We start from the raw sequence: 17752 nt of genomic DNA on the forward strand, positions 1-17752 counted from the left end.
TACAATGAGGGTCCATGCCCTGGAACCAGTCTGTGTGTGTTTGTGCTTGAAGGTATGTTTATGCTTGTATAAGTGTGTGTGTGAGCAGGTGTGTGCGTGCGTGTCTGCTTTTCCATGGACATTTGCATTTGTGCTTGACAGTATATGTGTGGGTGTGAGTACTGAAGAGTAAACATTAACGTCATCAATGTCTATGTCAGAGTGCGTGTACATTTTTTCCCCCCAAGAGTATATCTATGTATGTACATATACCGTATATATAAAGGTGTATGCGTATATGTCTGCGCGAGTGAGCCCCCCTTTCCTTCCTCAGACGTAGTACTCCTTGTCCTTGTTCTTCTTGTTCTTGGAGATCTTGGCGATGCCCAGCGGCTTGTCCTTGGCGCTGCCGTTGGGCTGTGTGGCCGAGTTGCTGATGTAGTTGCGGCTCTCGTCCACGTGGTAGGAGCCCTCGTCGCGGTTGCGGTACTTGTACATGGCGTACAGCAGGATGAGGATGCAGAGCGCGGCCGCCGCCACGATGCCCACCACCATGCCCGTGGTGCTGCTGCTCTCCCGCACCACCTCGGACGGCCTTGGGAACACCTTCACCTCCGTCGGGGGAGGCCGGGCTGTGGGGGGAGCGGGGGGTTAACCACAGAAGGGGACATTATGTGCTGTTATAGCCATGTTCATTATACATTATGGCACATGTAATGGAGGGTGGTCTCCAACAGCATGCAAAACATCATTGTAATATGTCTTTTTTTTTTTTGGATTTCCCCCCCTTTTTCTCCCCAACTGTATCTGGCCAATTACCCCACTCTTTCGAGCCATCCCGGTCGTTGCTTAACCCCCTTTGCCAATCTGGGGAGGGCTGCAAACTACCACATGTCTACGCTACATGGAGGGTTGCCAGCCACTTCTTTTCACCTGACAGTGAGGAGTTTCTCTTGGGGGACGTAGCGCATGGGAGGATCACGCTATTCCCCTGAATTCCCTCTCCCCCCTGAACAGGCGCCCCAACCGACCAAAGGAGGCGCTAGTGTAGTGAACAGGACACACCCACATCCAGCTTCCCACCCGCAGACACGGCCAATTGTGTCTGTAGGGATGCCCAACCAAGCTGGAGGTAACACAGGAATTCAAACCGGCAGTCCCCGTGTTGGTAGGCAACGGAATAGACCGCTACGCTACCCGGACGCCTGTAATATGTAATTTTACGCACGTTCACTGGCAAAGGTTGCCAGAAGCTAGCAGCAAGCTGGATTATTGTCACATAAAAGGTAATTATGTGATACTTTGTTTATGATATTATACGTTGTTGCTGGCAGGGATGTGGCACAGGGAGGCGTTAGATGAAAAGATTTTGAATACATTTAACATTATGTGACATACCCTGGCGGAGAGGCCTGCCATGCAGTGATGTACGATGTTGTAATAAATGGTTCTTACTGAATGAATTTGTATTCTAATTTTGTCGGCTGTGGCGCTGTGGGTAATAGGAGATAGCAGGAGATAGCGGGGAGGAGAGATGGATAGAAAATAACTTGGGAGGGAGGAAAAAACCCCCCAGAAGGAACCTGAGGAGGGTGAAAGGATGGGGACTGTTTGGTAATGCCCAGGACCACAAATGGCCATCTAAGTGGGAATAAAGAATTCATCATTCAAAGAAATGGGGAGAAGTGAGGGATGATGAGCATTGAGTATAGGAGAAACCGAATTTAAGAGCCCTAAGGAGGTGTGCGTGCATGTGTGCATGCACAAGTGTGCTTGTTAGTGTCCCTGTGTTTACTTGTGTCTAACCTGAGCTAGGGTCGCAGGGGTCCATGTCCTCATCATCGGTGGGGCACTCAGCTGATGCCACCAGCAGGTCATCTGTCGACTGGTGAGAGAAAGAGAGAGAGCGAGAGAGAGAGAGGATGACGGAGAGAGACAGCAGATGACAGGGAGAGAGAGAGAACAAGAGTGAGAGAGAGGATGAGAGTGAGAGAGAGAGAGAGAGAAAGGATGAGACAGAGAGAGAGGGAGAAGATTAACACTACTATCTCCAGAGCCCCACAATCACCAGGCAAATCACAGCCAAAGCTTTCGTTTTTCCACTTATATGTGTGACTATGTATTCGCCAGTCCACCACCCACTCACTTCCTGTATGTCCATCTATGTGACTGGCAAGTAGCCAAGATTACCGAGAAAAAAGGGAAAGAGGTGAAGAGAAGAAAGGAGAAGGGAAGAGGAGGAGAAAGGCATAGGTTGCCAGCTGTTTCTTAAACCACATGAGACGCAGCACTTATCTCTCTCCTCCTCTCTTAATCCCCCCACCCCCCCTTTTTTTCCTCCTCGGGCGCTGCTATCTTCCACATCTTCCCGTATCACTCTGCCCCTTCTCTCCATCTGATGCGTGGCTGTGATCGGGTCCGGCGTGAACGTGTAGGAGGAGTGTGGTTGTGCGGTGCGAGGCTGACAATTGGAGCCGAGGATAGCTGGAGGGTGTTTCTGCGGGTTTTTTGTTAGAAGTTGTAGCTGAGCACCGCCAAGGGGCATGAACAGGTGAGTCAGTCACTCGAGAGTTTGTTAAACCTGCCTATCATCAACCCCCCTCCGTAGGCCTCGTGCCAATAATGCTCTCGTTCAACTTCTGATCTCTACCCCATCTCCCAATATCACCACATCCCCGCTATCCCTCACTCTCTTCTTTCTCCTCCTTTGTGGAAAAGGCACCCTTTTTCCTCTCCATCCCTGCTCTTCCTGTTGCCATGGAAACTCTTAAGTTCAGTCCGTTAAAAATGATGGGGAATAAAACGGGAGTGTGCGCGCTCAGCGGGGACTTGTGCATTGATTTACCATTCCAGCCAGAAAGGGGGGAACGATGGATAGATAAAAGAAATTAAGGAAGGAGTGGTGTGAGCAGCAAGGAGAGAAAGCGAGAGAGAGAGAGAGAGAGAGAGAGAGAGAGAGAGAGAGAAAGAAAAGAAGACAAAGACATGTGGAGGACTTCAAAGTGCAGCCGTCTTTACTCAACGGCGTACAAATGAGGTCCGCATATGCATGAGCTGCCATTAAACATCGTGCGCCCTGATGCTAGTGTGTGAAGGGGACGCCTGTGTGTCAGCGTGCGCGCGCGTGTGTATTTTAACCACGCCGGGCGCTCGGTGCCAGTGCTAAATTAAAATTGGATTGTGATGCATTGCAGTAGTCGTTGCTAACCCCACAGAGCGAAGGCGAGGGGCGAGACAGAGAGAGAGAGAGAGAGAGAGCTCAAAAGTGAGATGTAACGGTTTGAACAACGTGACTGAGAAAGAACCCCCAACCACATGAAAGTTTGAAATCCTCAGCGATGCCTCCCCTCAAACCTTTAGGCAGTATTTCAAGCTGTCTTTAAGTTCACTTTACTCTCTCTCTCTCTGCGCATCTCTGCAGCCCACCTGTGCGAGAGAGTTGATGTATCAGATCGCACAAAATTAGAACTTCACCCGGCAACCAGCCTTGGTTTCATGCAATGGGGGGGGGGGGGGGGGGTTGTGAAATTTTGAGGACTGGCCTGATAAAATCAGGGTCCGGTATGATTTGTGTTTTGACAGGTCCATTTTGGCTCACCTTGCTCTGGCTGTGAAAATACAAATGCCGTTGGAGCCTGACTCCCTCTGTCTTCCCTCCGCTGCCCCTCTAATCAGTTCTGCCTGCTGGCCTGTCAAATGCTGCCGGCGTGAGCTCAGCCACCGAAACTCAGCCAGTCAATAAACCTCGCAGCCTTTGCCAGGATCCAAAGAGCACAACAGCCAATCAGACAGCAGGGAACACATTACCCCTGTCATCTGTCAGACAGATCAATGCTGCACCACCATGCTTATTTATCGATCCAAGGACACCTATGTGTCCACCACAAAGAGTTATTATGGGTTGGGATTTGGGAGAGAAAAAACAAAACAAAACAATAAAACCCTGATAAGTGAGTCTTACCGAAGCACCCCCACCCCCAACTCTGCTGATCCGTGACATCACTTTGTCAGCTGACTGCTCTATTTGACTCGGAAGGTGTCAATCTAACTATTGATCTGCCAATCACATGGGAGGCATTGACATAAGCTTGGACAAGAGGAAAAGCAGAGGCGTGCTGAAAAACCAAAGCACAACATGTCGATAAACTGCTGACACCAAAACAGCAACCGTGTGGTCATGCCGTCCAAAAAGTGAGACGACAGACTTGTGATGTTCAATGCATCCAAGTTTTGTCCCTCCACAAAAACGTTTCTATCAGCCTCTTGCATCTTCTTAGCTAGCCCTTTCATTGTCTAAAGACAGCGCATGCTGACAGACCTACAGACACAGGTGGAGATGACGAAAGAAAGAAGGAAAGGCAGAAAAGAAAGAAAGACGGAAAAGAAAGAAAAAATGAATGAACCATGGGTGGGAGAATGTCTTGCATGCTAAAATAGTAAAATCTACCTGAGCAGCCGAACAGTGCCAGCGACCATCCATGCCTCCCTGACTGCCTAGTTCACACATAGGTGCACTCTCTTTTTCCCACACACTCCTGCAGATGATGCACCGCCTTGTCTGGTACTCTCACACCTGGAAACCACAACTGCAAATACACATACATGCACTCACATACACACACTCACACGCACACACACACACACACACACACGCACACTGCCCTATAAACGGTAACGCTCCTCCATTGGTCTATACATCTACCCAAACACACTCACACACAAACATGCAGTCACACACGTACACCAAATTGGGCTGAAACTGGCACACTGATGGAGAGATCCTAGTGGGAGAGAAGAATAACTAGCTCCTCTACTGCAGATGGTAAGATAGACTCACACACCGCCCGCACTAACAGCCTATCGCTGGAGCTCAACCTCAGAGAGAGTGAGGGAGAGAGGGAGGGGGAGAAAGTAAGCGAGAGAGAGAGCGAGACACACACACAGATGGAGACAGAACAGAGAGAGAGAGAGAGAGAGAGAGAGAGGGGTGGAGGGGCAAGTGACGGGTAAATATGGAAAGATATGGAGGGGGGAGTGTAAAATGAGGAGGAGTAGGGGGGCGGGAGAAGATGGAAGTAAGTAACTCCAAATATGCGGAATGAGAGAGAACAAGGCAGGAAGGAGTGGTAGATGTAAAAGATGTGTGAGGAGGGAGGGAGGGAGGGAGGGATGCAGGGAGAAAAGGTAGGAGAGGAGAGGAAGGGGCAGTGTTCAAACGACTTGTAGCTCTGTCTGGGTCAGCTGACTCCCAACATCCAATCAGATAGCCCACCGAGCACAGGCTTTCATCTATCACTCTATCATTCTCAACTATCAAACAGAAGCACACACACACACACACACACACACACACACACACACACACACACACACACACACACCCCAAACATCTAAACCAAACTAAGTGCTTTGAGTCAGAACAGCCTTTAGCAATATACCGAGCCCTGATTCTGCACACAAACAGATATGCACAAGTTTCACACCCCCCCCCCCACACACACCCAACCACCTCGCTTGCTGGTGCTCCATGGTCATACATAATTAATTTGTTCCCAACACAGAAAAAAAATTCAGCACTTGATGGATTGCAGGAGGAGGCAGTTTGTTAAGAGGAGGCAAAGGAGAAGGAGCCTTTTTCTACTTGGGACTGAGGTCAGGGGGCAACCCCATGGGGAAACTCAGGCCGACTTATCTCAACACACTCATGCATGTGCACACACACACAAGCACGTGTGCGCAAACATTAGCATGCATGCACGTGTGCACACACACACACGCATGCACACACACACAAAAACACACTGACTTGTACAAAAAATCAATAAGTTCCTTGGAACAATGAGAGCTTGGGAAGACAGCGCTCGCCGCCCCTCCTCTGATGCAACATGCTGCAATTCAAGCACCTTTAGGTGTGTGTGTGTTTGTGTGTGAATGTGTAGTAGTGTGTAGTGGTGTGTGGTTGTGTGTCTGCCTAAGCCTGTTTGTGTGTTTCTGTATTCATCTGTGTATTGTACATGAGCACTGGCTGAACCCAGGTTGGTTGCTAGGCAACCCCACTCAGCCTCAACAGAAAGCAGTGATTCCTCTTCACTAAGAGAAACATTTAACAGTTTGGGGCCAAAAACTGCAAACACACTTACACTTTCAAACACACACACACACACACACACACACACATATATTCTGCGGTATATTGAGCATATAATCAGTGTGACCTAGTTCCCATATAGAAATATTGACTCCCGTGCACAGTCGTGCATTGCAGACGGAGCACTGACATCAGCATATCACCACCTGCAGAGAAAACGCGTGTTTAACATAAACACGCACGCAAACACACAAACAAATGTACATGCCTGCGTATGCACATTCACGTGCAAGCACACAGAGCTTGAGAACAGAGGTGTGAAACCAAGCCCCAGTGACATCGTCTGTCACTCCGGAGCTCCATCCATCTCTCATATCTATTATTGATGCCTGAGGCTCAGCTCACAGCTCTCTGCATTCCATTATTTATGTCTGAGACAGCTGGCGGCTTATACACAGAGGAGTTATTCTCTTTGGGAGACTAGGAGGGAGGAGGGTGAAAGAGAGGGAGAAAGAGTGAGGAGAGAGAGAGAGAAAGAGCGGGTGGAGGGTTTCGCTATCTCCATGGTAACTCGTGTTGCTGGAATAAAAATCTTTTTTAGAGTGCCGCAGACACAAGCTCTGATAGCACAGAGCCCAGGACTATACGCACACACCCGCATCCACAAAGAGCTCGTCAGCATCGCTGCATCACTCATCTCGATGGTCAATAACTGCCTGTGTGTAGCCTCCGATAATACATCCAAAGAGCTTGCGTGAACATCCACGATCAATGATGATCAACACCGGTTGATCGGTTTCCAAAGTGCAGCCCCATTTGCATTAGTTTAGTTGGCATATATCGGGAAAAACTTGCAATTTCCATTAATCTACACATTTCTCACTAGTATTAATGTGTGATGGGACCTTAACTTTCAACTAAATAAGAATTTGTAACCTAATTCGTTCAGTTGTGAATATTGAGGAGCTGGGATACGTGGATGTGAACTTTTTTATAAGCTGTTGTGAGGACATCATTAAAAGGTAACCAATCATGATTTTCAACATTAAAGTATCTTGTGGGGATATCAGTGCAGTCTTCTGTATGTCATCGCCAAAACTTTGTCCACCAGTGACATCACTGGTGGACAATCCATGAATGTGAAAACATCAACTGCAGACAGAAATTTGGAGGGGGGTCATCTGGGTTGCGTGGCAGTCTATTCTGTTGCCTATCAACACGGGGATCGCCAGTTCAAATCCCCGTGTTACCTTGGTCAGGCGTCCCTCCAGACACAATTGGCCGTGTCTGCGGGTGGGAAGCCGGATATGGGTGTGTCCTGATCACTGCACTAGCGCCTCCTCTGGTCAGTCGGGGCACTTGTTCAGGGGGAAGAGGGAACTGGGAGGAATAGCGTGATCCTCCCACGCGCTACGTCCCCCTGGCGAAACTCCTCACTGTCAGGTGAAAAGAAGCGGCTGGTGACTCCACATGTATCGGAGGAGGCATGTGGTAGTCTGCAGCCCTCCCCCGGATCAGCAGAGAGGGTGGAGCAGCGACCGGAGCGGCTTGGAAGAGTGGGGTAATTGGCCAGGTGCAATTGGGGAGAAAAAAAAGGGGGGGATTTTGGCAGCATTCTGTGATGGACTGGTGGCCTGTCCAGGGTGTCTCCTGCCTGCCGCCCAATGACTGCTGGGATAGACCCAAGCATCCCTGCGACCCTGAGAGCAGGATAAGCGATTCGGATAATGATGATGATGATGATGGCAGCATTTGAGAGACACACAGAAGGCTGCTCAGTATCATGGCTGCTAATGGGAGTGTTATCCCTACAACATGTAGTATTTAGAGATAATGTTGAAAACCACGATTGTTTTCCTTTAGGCTTTAATGTGATAAGAAATGTAATGTCAGGTACCAATTCTGAACCATCATTGTATGGCTGAGATAAAATCTTTCATTGGATGTGTAACAACACACCTCAGTCGGCTTATAAGGGGAGTCTTAAATTTTCATTGATGAAATCTGGAATGAAATGGCGTACAATTTTGAATCATGACTGACTCAAATCCTTGTCATAAAGTTAGCAAAGGAGATTAAAATGATCCTGTTCATGCCACCTCATGCTACACAGTGGTGCTTCAGTAGTAGACTGTCTCCGTCTCTATGCTAATCCTTTCACTGAGTTCAATACAGACATTATCACAGCAAATTAACCCTTGTTAATTACCCTTTAATACCATGATGTACATAGGCAATGGGGTGATAGGACATATATGTACAAGATATCTGTGGAATAAGTCAGACATGCTGAAACCTATTTTTATCCCCAGGCGTCCTATATTTAACGGGTTTATCACACACTACCACAGAAACATCATCCATCCATTATCCAAACCGCTTATCCTGCTCTCAGGGTCGCGGGGATGCTGGAGCCCATCCCAGCAGTCACTGGGCAGCAGGCAGGGAGACACCCTGGACAGGCTGCCAGGCCATCACAGGGCCCACACACACACACACACACACACACACACACACACACACACACACACACACACACATATTCACACCTAGGGACAGTTTAATACGGCCAATTCACCTGACCTACATGTCTTTGGACTGTGGGAAGAAACCGGAGCACACGGATGAAACCCACGCAGACACAGGGAGAACATGCAAACTCCACAAAGAGGACGACTCGGGACGACCGCCAAGGTTGGACTTCCCTGGGGCTCGAACCCAGGACCTTCTTGCTGTGAGGCGACCGTGCTAACCACTGCGCCACCGTGCCACCTGTCTGTCATAAGGGGGGATATAAATCTGACTGAGAAGTCAGAGTTGATGCACTGACCTGCTGTGTGGTGCCCTGTTTCCTGTTGGTGGCTGTGGTGGTGGTGATGTCACTGATGGAGGGGGCAGAATCGGAGCGGTTGCCTCCTGCGGCGGCGCTGGACTGGGGGGTGATGGAGGAGAAGGGCATGTCGCCCACCAGCCTGGCACTACCATCCACCCTGATATGTGGGTGGCCCTCGGCGGCCATGTTCAGGATGCGCAAGCCATTGTAGTAGAGGCCCGAGAGCTGGCCCTGAAACATGCCCGTGCTCCGCTCTCCTCCGCCCACACGCACTGTCGTCTGACTGTTGAAGATGGTCAGCTGGCGACCTGCGTGGATACAGATACACGTGCGCATACACACACATACACATCACGTACAGGTACACCGATACAGTCACACACACACACACACACACATACACACATACAGAAAGGAAGGCAGACCGCATACACAAAACATAATCACACACCCACCCAATCACCCACCCACCCACCCACCCACACACACACACACACACACCAGTGGTCACATACGTGCGTACATACACACACAAGAATATCTGAGTCTCACACCATCTACCACCCCCAAGCCATGGTGAGAGGATGGGACAGATTAAGCATGGCACAGAGCAAATTGAAGCTGTGGTGCATTGTGGAGGGGTACTGACAGAAAGAGAGAGTGAGAGAGAGCGAGAGAGCAAGGAGTGAAAAGAGCATCTGAAACACAGAGACGGGAGAGGGAGATATCTGGCAAAGCAATGAAGATGATGATAATATGAAGAAGAGAGGAGTGAGGAAGAAGAGGAGGCAGAGATGAGGGGAGTCAGAGGGCCCCGGAGAAGATGGGGCTGATAGATGGTTGCTATGGCGATAGCTGAGCAGCACGACATTGTGTTTTGAAGAGCAAAGGACAGGCAGAGAGAGAGGGAGAAAGTTCTAGACGACTTGTAACAGCCCTATGAAGCATGCACAGGTAATAAGCTCTGGCACTGCTCACTGTTAAAGGGACTAGAGTCTAATTTAAGGAGCTCTGCCGCAGTTTAGGAGGAAAACTTTTACTTTGGTCAAAACAAGCAATGCTCTATTAGTCATTTCAAATTTACATAATTCTTATATGTCAACATAATTTGCACTTTGTACTTTAATTTGATAACAAAATTGTTTTTCAACATAGGTATAGGATCTTTATTGAATGCTTTATAGTTTACAATTTGATTAAAAAAAATAAATATATGCATATATATGTAAACATGTATTAACCAGTATTAATAAAGCACCTTTTATCAGTACTTGTTCTCTATTTTCTGATTTATTCACATTTAAATCTCTCCATCGTCCCTTTAACCTGATATTATCAGATACACACTAACAAGATACGTTCACAGGCACTACAGTTTACACACTATTACACACTACAGCTGCCCCACTTTTAAATACTTAGTTATGGATTTAGATTTTTAGATGTTAGTTGATGGTGCACAGTATAGTATAGTCAACTGCCCTCAGATTGTATTTTTTAAGCTGAAAGTTTTAAGGAATTTTAATCAGGGTTTTTACCTTTGTCGAGTAGCCAATCGTCAACTACTCGACCGAGCCGATAGGGGATTCGCTGTCTGGCGATGGCCAGGCGCTCGTTATCAATGTTGCCTTTAATTTAGAGATGAAAACACAGTAGTAATTACGCACATCCAAACGTGGTACAGGAGCTAGATACAAAGAGAACAGCAATGAAAGGAAAGTAATGGTCTGCTCAGTGTTAGCACGTTGCTGTGTTAAAGGTTAAGCTTTTTAACCCAAGGTGATGAGTTGTGTGGTAAAAAGGATGGTACTTGCTAGGTCACCAGTGAGCGGACTCTTACTCTCTGTTCATTGGGTTTAATTTAAAGAGACATGTCAGGGGTTAACATCTGCAAGAGCACAGGGAAATAATGTTACAGCTGCCACACACTAACGACCCATCTGACTGACTGGCTGTGTTTAGAGCTGCATACAGGAATAACCCTCACACACCGCACAAAAACTAGCATTTAGCATTTTAGCTAGCGGCTACCTAGAACCTGGACATCAGTGTTAAAGACGACTACCTAAGATTACAACTTTAGAGTGATATATATATATATATAAAAAAGAAAACAAAGAAAAATAAAACCAATGACTATCCATGTTCAACAAAATGCATCCTTTTTTTCTTTTTCTTATTTTTCCTTTCTAGTTATACATTTAAATCAAAATGTGACATCTTTTATATTATTGTTTGTCCAAAATGCACCAACTGTTATTTTTTTCTTTTATGATGAGCAAAACAACTGGTACCTGAATTGAATATTTTCATAAATTACCTTTAGCACTATTTAATGTGCCTAACATAACATAAATGACAAGAACAAGGCTATTATAATGAATACCTCTTTTATGGTTTAAACATTCATATTTCATTATCATACATGCTACACTTCACAAACAATATCATAAAACAAGGCGGTAATGACACTTCTGAACCACAGTGTTTCAATCTCAACATTGAAAGGAGCAAAGATGCGGTTCATCGATCAAGAGGTGAGCTGGTTTGAACCGATATGTGACTGGTTATACCCGAAATAGACAGTATTTTGGCTGGTGGCTTGGGCTGATGTGGGTGGGACAGGGCCTACCTGAGGGGAAGCGCTCTATGACCGGCAGGTCATCCAGCTGCAGGGTTGCATTGCCTCCACTGCGGGTGAACCGAACTATGTGGTACTTCCCATCGTTGACAAACTTGGAGCTCTCCTCAATGTTGATGTCATCAGTGCCAACGTTAAATACTACCCTAATGTTGCCTTTGTCCTGAGGAGCAGGAAAGCAAGTGATGTTAAAGTTGCAATATGGTTGTGCCTAAATGACTCCTCAAAGCGAGACGCTGATGTTTGTTGTATGTTACTGTATTGGGTGCACTCACTATCTGGAGCTGGAGGTAGTCTCCCAGGCCTGATGCGCTGTCCACCCTGAGAAGAATGGCATGTTTCTGCTGGGTGCTGAACCCAAGGGCAAGGCGGTCTGCTCTTGTGCTTGGACGTTCATTGGGAGGCCATGTATAAATGATTACACCCCCGTCACGGCCAAAGATGTAAGTGGTTCCGGCTGGTCCAGACAGACACAAAACATTGAATGCACAAATTTACACAGAGGATACATAGTGGTAGTTCAGATGAAGTCGGTTCCCCATCAGGAATCTATCTTGCCTCCATCCTGTGTTTGCAGAGGGCTTTTCACCCCATTCTTCCAGAAACATATAGTGTATGTTAATAAAAACCTAAAGCCTTTTTGGTCAACTAATTACACAGAATTTTCTCGAGTCTTCTTAAAACTAAAGAGAGATGCTTAAAACTGAACACTGAACAGAGATGCTTAAAACTAAAAACAGAATGAAGCTTGCATTTAACCAAATCTTTACATCACATCATATCACTGGAGCGATAGCCACGTAGTAGTAAATGAGACACATGTCTGTATTTGGGGCATCTTGAGTGTCCCTGAATTGAGGAGAAATTGGTGAAACCAGACACGCTTTCACATGGGGTAATATTATAGCGCAAGTTCATCGATCAAAAGTTGACACTGCCCTCATGTGGTGACTCTATTTAAATGCACAAGTTGCACTAGAAATGAATGCTTGACAAAGCTAACCCTGTAATCAGAAAATGCCTCAGCGATGTTCACGAATTATATCTGATACAGATGTTTATTAAAAAAAATTCAATTCAATTATCTTACAAAAGGACCAAAATGCACAACCAGATTATACAGTATTCTAGGATCTGCACACCATAATAACAATATTCATAATAATAATAATGACAATAATACATAATGTATACATAATCACATGTGGAAAAGAAAAAAGGAAAGCAGAAGCAGCGAGACTCACCATCATTGCATAGTGGCCCTGCAAACGACGTCATGCTACAGTCACAGCTAAAGCCCTCCCACTGCTGCAAACAAACTCCCTGATTGGAGCAGGAATCTTCTTGACAGGTCGTACTAGGACCTGAAGGGGGAGAGAAAGAATGCACCAATACTTAGGAAAAGATAAACGGATCCCTTTTCTGGAGCCCAGTGTGTTGACTACAGTTGTGTTCACACCTGCATCTTCTTGAATCATCATTACTTAGTTCATAAATGGGGCAGTGGGATGTGTTGCACTAATGCTATAGTCGAAATTAGTAGTATTAGTAGAGAACCATTGTGAAAGTAGGGAACATTATCATTATCTGTAGTTATTGTATTCTTTAATTTTACATTTCTATACTTTCAAAAAAAACAAACCATAGAATTTTCTGTTCTTGGAGAAAAGAGCTGAACATGTGGACAGCATGCAGGCAGTGAGGCTTGAGTTGTGTGGAAAGGGCACAGGAGGAATTAAACATAATAGGGCAGAGTTATGTTTAAAGGACTTGGCCTTCATCTCAATACTCTTTCCCTTGCATTCTGGCACAGTTCTCTCCTTGCCTTGTGCTAAAATGCATCGAAGAAAGAAACTAAGGCCTGTGTACTTTTCTTCCGATGCATTTTCCGTATGAGAAAGGAGAGAGGGATATAAAGGGAATTATGGATAGAGTATTGAAATCCAACCAAGCTCAAGTTAGCAGGGCGGGTGAGGTTAGAGAGCATGCTTGCTAGGCAACCTAGGTGGCGGAGGTGTGGTCAAACTCGGTGTGAAGGGGGTGGCGATGTCACTACTGTGATGATGTCACTACGGTGGCCAGGAGAGGACAGATCAGTGTCAGGTCACCTATGACCTTCGATTTTGGATCACGAGGATCCACACAACACTGGGCACCACCGGGAAGTTGTAACAGACACACACAAACAAACACAAAAAACAGACGGACGCACACATATAGACACCACTCACGCATACAGTACACACACATACACACACACACACACACACGCACACACACACACACACGCACACACACTCGCACACGTGTCTCACATGCACACACAAAGCCATCTACCTTGCAAGTCAGCTTTCATCATGCAACTTTTGTCGGCCAAACGAAAAAAAAAAGCAAACAAGCAAATTAAGTTAGATGGTTAGTCCAAGAACACAGATGCCTGCGATGTCAACTGAAAGCGAGAGTGTGACAGAGTGATAAGGAATAAACCCAGAGAGAAAGACAGAGCACAACGAGCAGAGAGATAAAGGAGATGAGAAGAGAGAGTAAAATACACATCTAAAAGCACCAAAAGCTGGGTTAGCGGGTTAGCCTATAAGAACAGAGAGAATAAAATATAAGAAAACTAAAAAAAAAAGGGGGGCAGAGATGTTTGGATATGCAATGGGGACATGGAACCAGGCCAGATTTTCATGGACGTGTTCCGAGTGTGTGCCACACCTTCACAGCCTCTCTCTACTTGTCCTATGGTCGATAGGGCGTCAGCCAGCAGGTCAGGGAGCCGGCCATTCAGGTCAACTGTTGCTAGGCAACCCTGGAAGCCTCGCGTGAATGGACCAGCTTAGGCAAGTCCCGGTACATCTCCTTGGACACACCCCCGATATACAGGTCACCTATGGGGCCCGAGCACAGCATAAGGGACAGTTTCATGTAGGGGCTGTAATGCTGTATCTTGGTTAACACGTAGCTCTACCACTCTACATCCCCCCCCCCATTTTTCTCCCCCAACTGCATCCAGTCAATTACCCCACTCTTCTGAGCTGTCCAGTCACTGCTTCCCCCCTCTCTGCCAATCCGGGGATGGCTGCAGACTACCACATGCCTCCTCCTATACATGTGGAGTTGCCAGCCACTTTCTTTTCACCTGACAGTGAGGAGTTTCACCAGGGGGACGTAGCGTGTGGGAGGATCGCGCTATTCCCCCCAGTTCCTCCTCCCCCCCGAACAGGCACCCCGTCCAACCAGAGGAGGCGCTACTGCAATGACCAGGACACATACCCACATCCGGCTTCCCACCCGCAGACGTGGCCAATTGTGTCTGTAGGAACGCCTGACCAAGCCGGAGGTAACACAGGGATTCAAACTGCTGATCACTGACACTCTACATTAACATTGTAAGGCAGGCTAATACCAGAAATATGCATGTGTGTGTGTGCGTGTGTGTACCCTTGAGATCAAGGTTCTTGGCTCCCATGGTGGTCTGCGTTGTGACCTTGGTATCAATTTTGACTGTGTGGAGATTGTTGGTGTCTCGGGAGATGAGCACATTGTGCCAGTGGTTGTCATTCAGAGGGGTATTCGAGTTGCCCTTGATGAGGTGGGCTCCATGACCCAGATCGGAGATATAGTGGAGGTAGCTAGGGTTGGAGGAGGAAAGGTGAAAAGGGTGAATGAAGAGAGAGGAATTAGAAAACAGAACTGTATTTCTGACGAGGTCTACTATATATATATCTTACTATATATACCAATCTATATTACTATAGAATTGGTATATTTCATATATTTCAATTTTTCTATTCTCCCATATGACAAAAGCCTCATGTCAAGAAATGACGCAAAAACATGTTGGATACCATTTTTTTACATTTCTATGTATAATTTAACAGTCTGATTGGGCCTTGTGATGAAACATTTTATGCACATGTAATTCAAAGGAATCAAAAGATGCCAAAATAGATGTAATTAATGTCTGTAAGACTCTGATAGATATTTCAGTAAACTCTTATGAATAACCCTGGAGCATCTGAATGGTTAGCTCACCCTTTGACCAGTTCTATCACTATAAAATCATTGCCGTCTCCCCTGTTGAAGAGGATGAGGCCGTCAGGAGAGGTGGTCTTGAACTGCAGGAAGAGGTGCATGGAGTAGTAAGCTTGCAGCGTGGGTAGCGTCACATAGCTGGAGCGCGAGCGGAAGGTGACGGGGTCAGCAACGATGCTCTTGTAACCGATGACGGCGTTGAGCTCACAGTAGTCGATGTCGCCGTTCTTACATAGGTCGATGTAGGGCATGCCATTGAGCGTTAGGCCCTGCAAGTGGCCAATGAAATTGGAGGGCACCGCGGGTATAAAGCGCTTCTCAGTCACGATGCCCGTTTCTACATTGTGGAACTCCAACTGGGTGTGGTCACCTGCCATCTGACCTGTTGGTCGGGGTAAAAGGTCAGAGGTCAGGGCTACTGATTGTCCCAAGCTGAAGTGGATGAAGATAATACTGATTGTACTGGGTCCCCCCCCCTTTTCTCCCCAATTGTATCCAGCCAATTACACCACTCTTCCAAACCATCCGGTCGCTGCTCCACCCCCTCTGCCGATCTGGGGACAGCTGCAGACTACCATATGCCTCCTCTGATACATGTGGAGTTGCCAGTCACTTTTTTCACCTGACAGTGAGGGAGTTTCCGCCAGGGGGACATAGCGTGTGGGAGGATTATGCTATTCCCCCGAGTCCCCCCTCCCCCCCTGAACAGGCGCCCCGACTGACCAGAGGATGGCCCTAGTGCAGTGACCAGGACACATACCCACATCCGGCTTCCCCACCCGCAGACATAGCCAATTTTGCACTGGCGAGCCTCGTGTTGGTAGGCAACGGAATAGACCGCCATGCTACCCGGACGCCCCGATTGTACTGGTAACAATACTAATACTCAAACAAATGCATATACTAACCATATATACTAGCATTAATGCTGATAACAATACTGAAATTTACATTGGGACTACAAATATCTCACTATAATGTTGCATCATTGCCATCCTTTATTGTAAAGCTCTCCTCCAAATGCAGACAAAAATCCCCTTCAGTTTAGGATTGTATGGTGATACAGCACATTTCTACTAACAAAAAATTCATCTGCTTACTTCCTGCAGTACTGAATAGCAAGCAGTATTACTTGGTATGTACTAAACTCGATAAAACCTACGAAAAACACAAAAGATAATAAAAAGACATTAAACAAATGGAGGCCTTGGTGAACCATGTGCTCAGATAAGGGGTGCTTTTAAGGTGACAAGGTAGCGCATTGGAAGTTAAATTATCTTTTGGGTTTGCTATGTTATACCTCTCGACAGGCTGGAGGTCATCCACGGTGAGCTGAGGCCCTTGCCGCGCCGCACCACCCCTCACCGTGTGCCACTCATTATCATATGAGGGCCCGTCCCAGCAAAGATGGTCTCTGGGCCTTTACCTACACATAGTCCAGAGCCCCATTAACATATGCACAGAGAACGAGACAGAGAGAGAGAGAAAGAGAGAGAGAGAGAGAGACAGACAGACAGACACACACACACACACACACACACACACAGACAGAGAGACAGAGAGAGGGTGATGGAAATACAAATGACAGATGTAGAGCGGGAAATGGACAGAGATATGCAGAGATGCAGAGAAAGAGTGACAACAGAGAAGAAATAAGAAAGAGAGACATTCAAGGAAGACATAGGTGCAGAGATATAGGTAGAGAGAGACAGAAGGCCATATAGACAACGGACAGAAAGAAGGATACCAGGGGAAAATGGGAAGAAAAGGGTACCATACACATCTTGGGAGACAGACACTCTCTCGTCAGCACTCTCTCTCTCTGTCTGGCTCAACAAATAGAGAGAATAAATTAACAATGAGGACAGACAATGAGATACAGGAAGATGAAGACAGACAGACAGAAAAATGTAACATAAAATTGATGTAATAGATGCCTGATGATGTTTAGTTTTTGAGTCACCCTTGGCATATGCTGCAATTATTATCCATCTGCGCAGGCAGGATAACACACTACCAAGACAACCACCTACTGTGCACTGACACAGACAACCCCCCAAAAAAAACCCATTCCCCAACACACTCACAGCATTTCAATCTGACTGTCTTCCTTCTCAATCCGTTCAGAGACACACCACACACCCAGCATAATGTGCCTATATCCATCATGTCT

The 17752-nt window shown here is 46.7% G+C and overlaps 1 protein-coding gene across 1 annotated transcript in view; it reads right to left on the minus strand.

Annotated features, from left to right (window-relative positions):
• Window positions 1-309: 309 nt before the first annotated feature.
• The window catches only part of nrxn1a (neurexin 1a), a 63791-nt gene continuing 46348 nt past the window's right edge, over window positions 310-17752 (minus strand). The window contains 14 exon segments of the mRNA XM_056297740.1: window positions 310-611; window positions 1786-1864; window positions 8892-9208; window positions 10439-10528; window positions 11533-11704; window positions 11817-11998; window positions 12786-12905; window positions 13879-13904; window positions 14238-14364; window positions 14367-14432; window positions 14986-15176; window positions 15580-15963; window positions 16883-16962; window positions 16965-17005. Of these exon segments, the coding sequence (XP_056153715.1) occupies window positions 310-611; window positions 1786-1864; window positions 8892-9208; window positions 10439-10528; window positions 11533-11704; window positions 11817-11998; window positions 12786-12905; window positions 13879-13904; window positions 14238-14364; window positions 14367-14432; window positions 14986-15176; window positions 15580-15963; window positions 16883-16962; window positions 16965-17005 (2177 nt within the window).

The sequence above is a fragment of the Lampris incognitus genome, chromosome 17, assembly GCF_029633865.1.
Source record: "Lampris incognitus isolate fLamInc1 chromosome 17, fLamInc1.hap2, whole genome shotgun sequence".
NCBI lineage: Eukaryota > Metazoa > Chordata > Actinopteri > Lampriformes > Lampridae > Lampris > Lampris incognitus.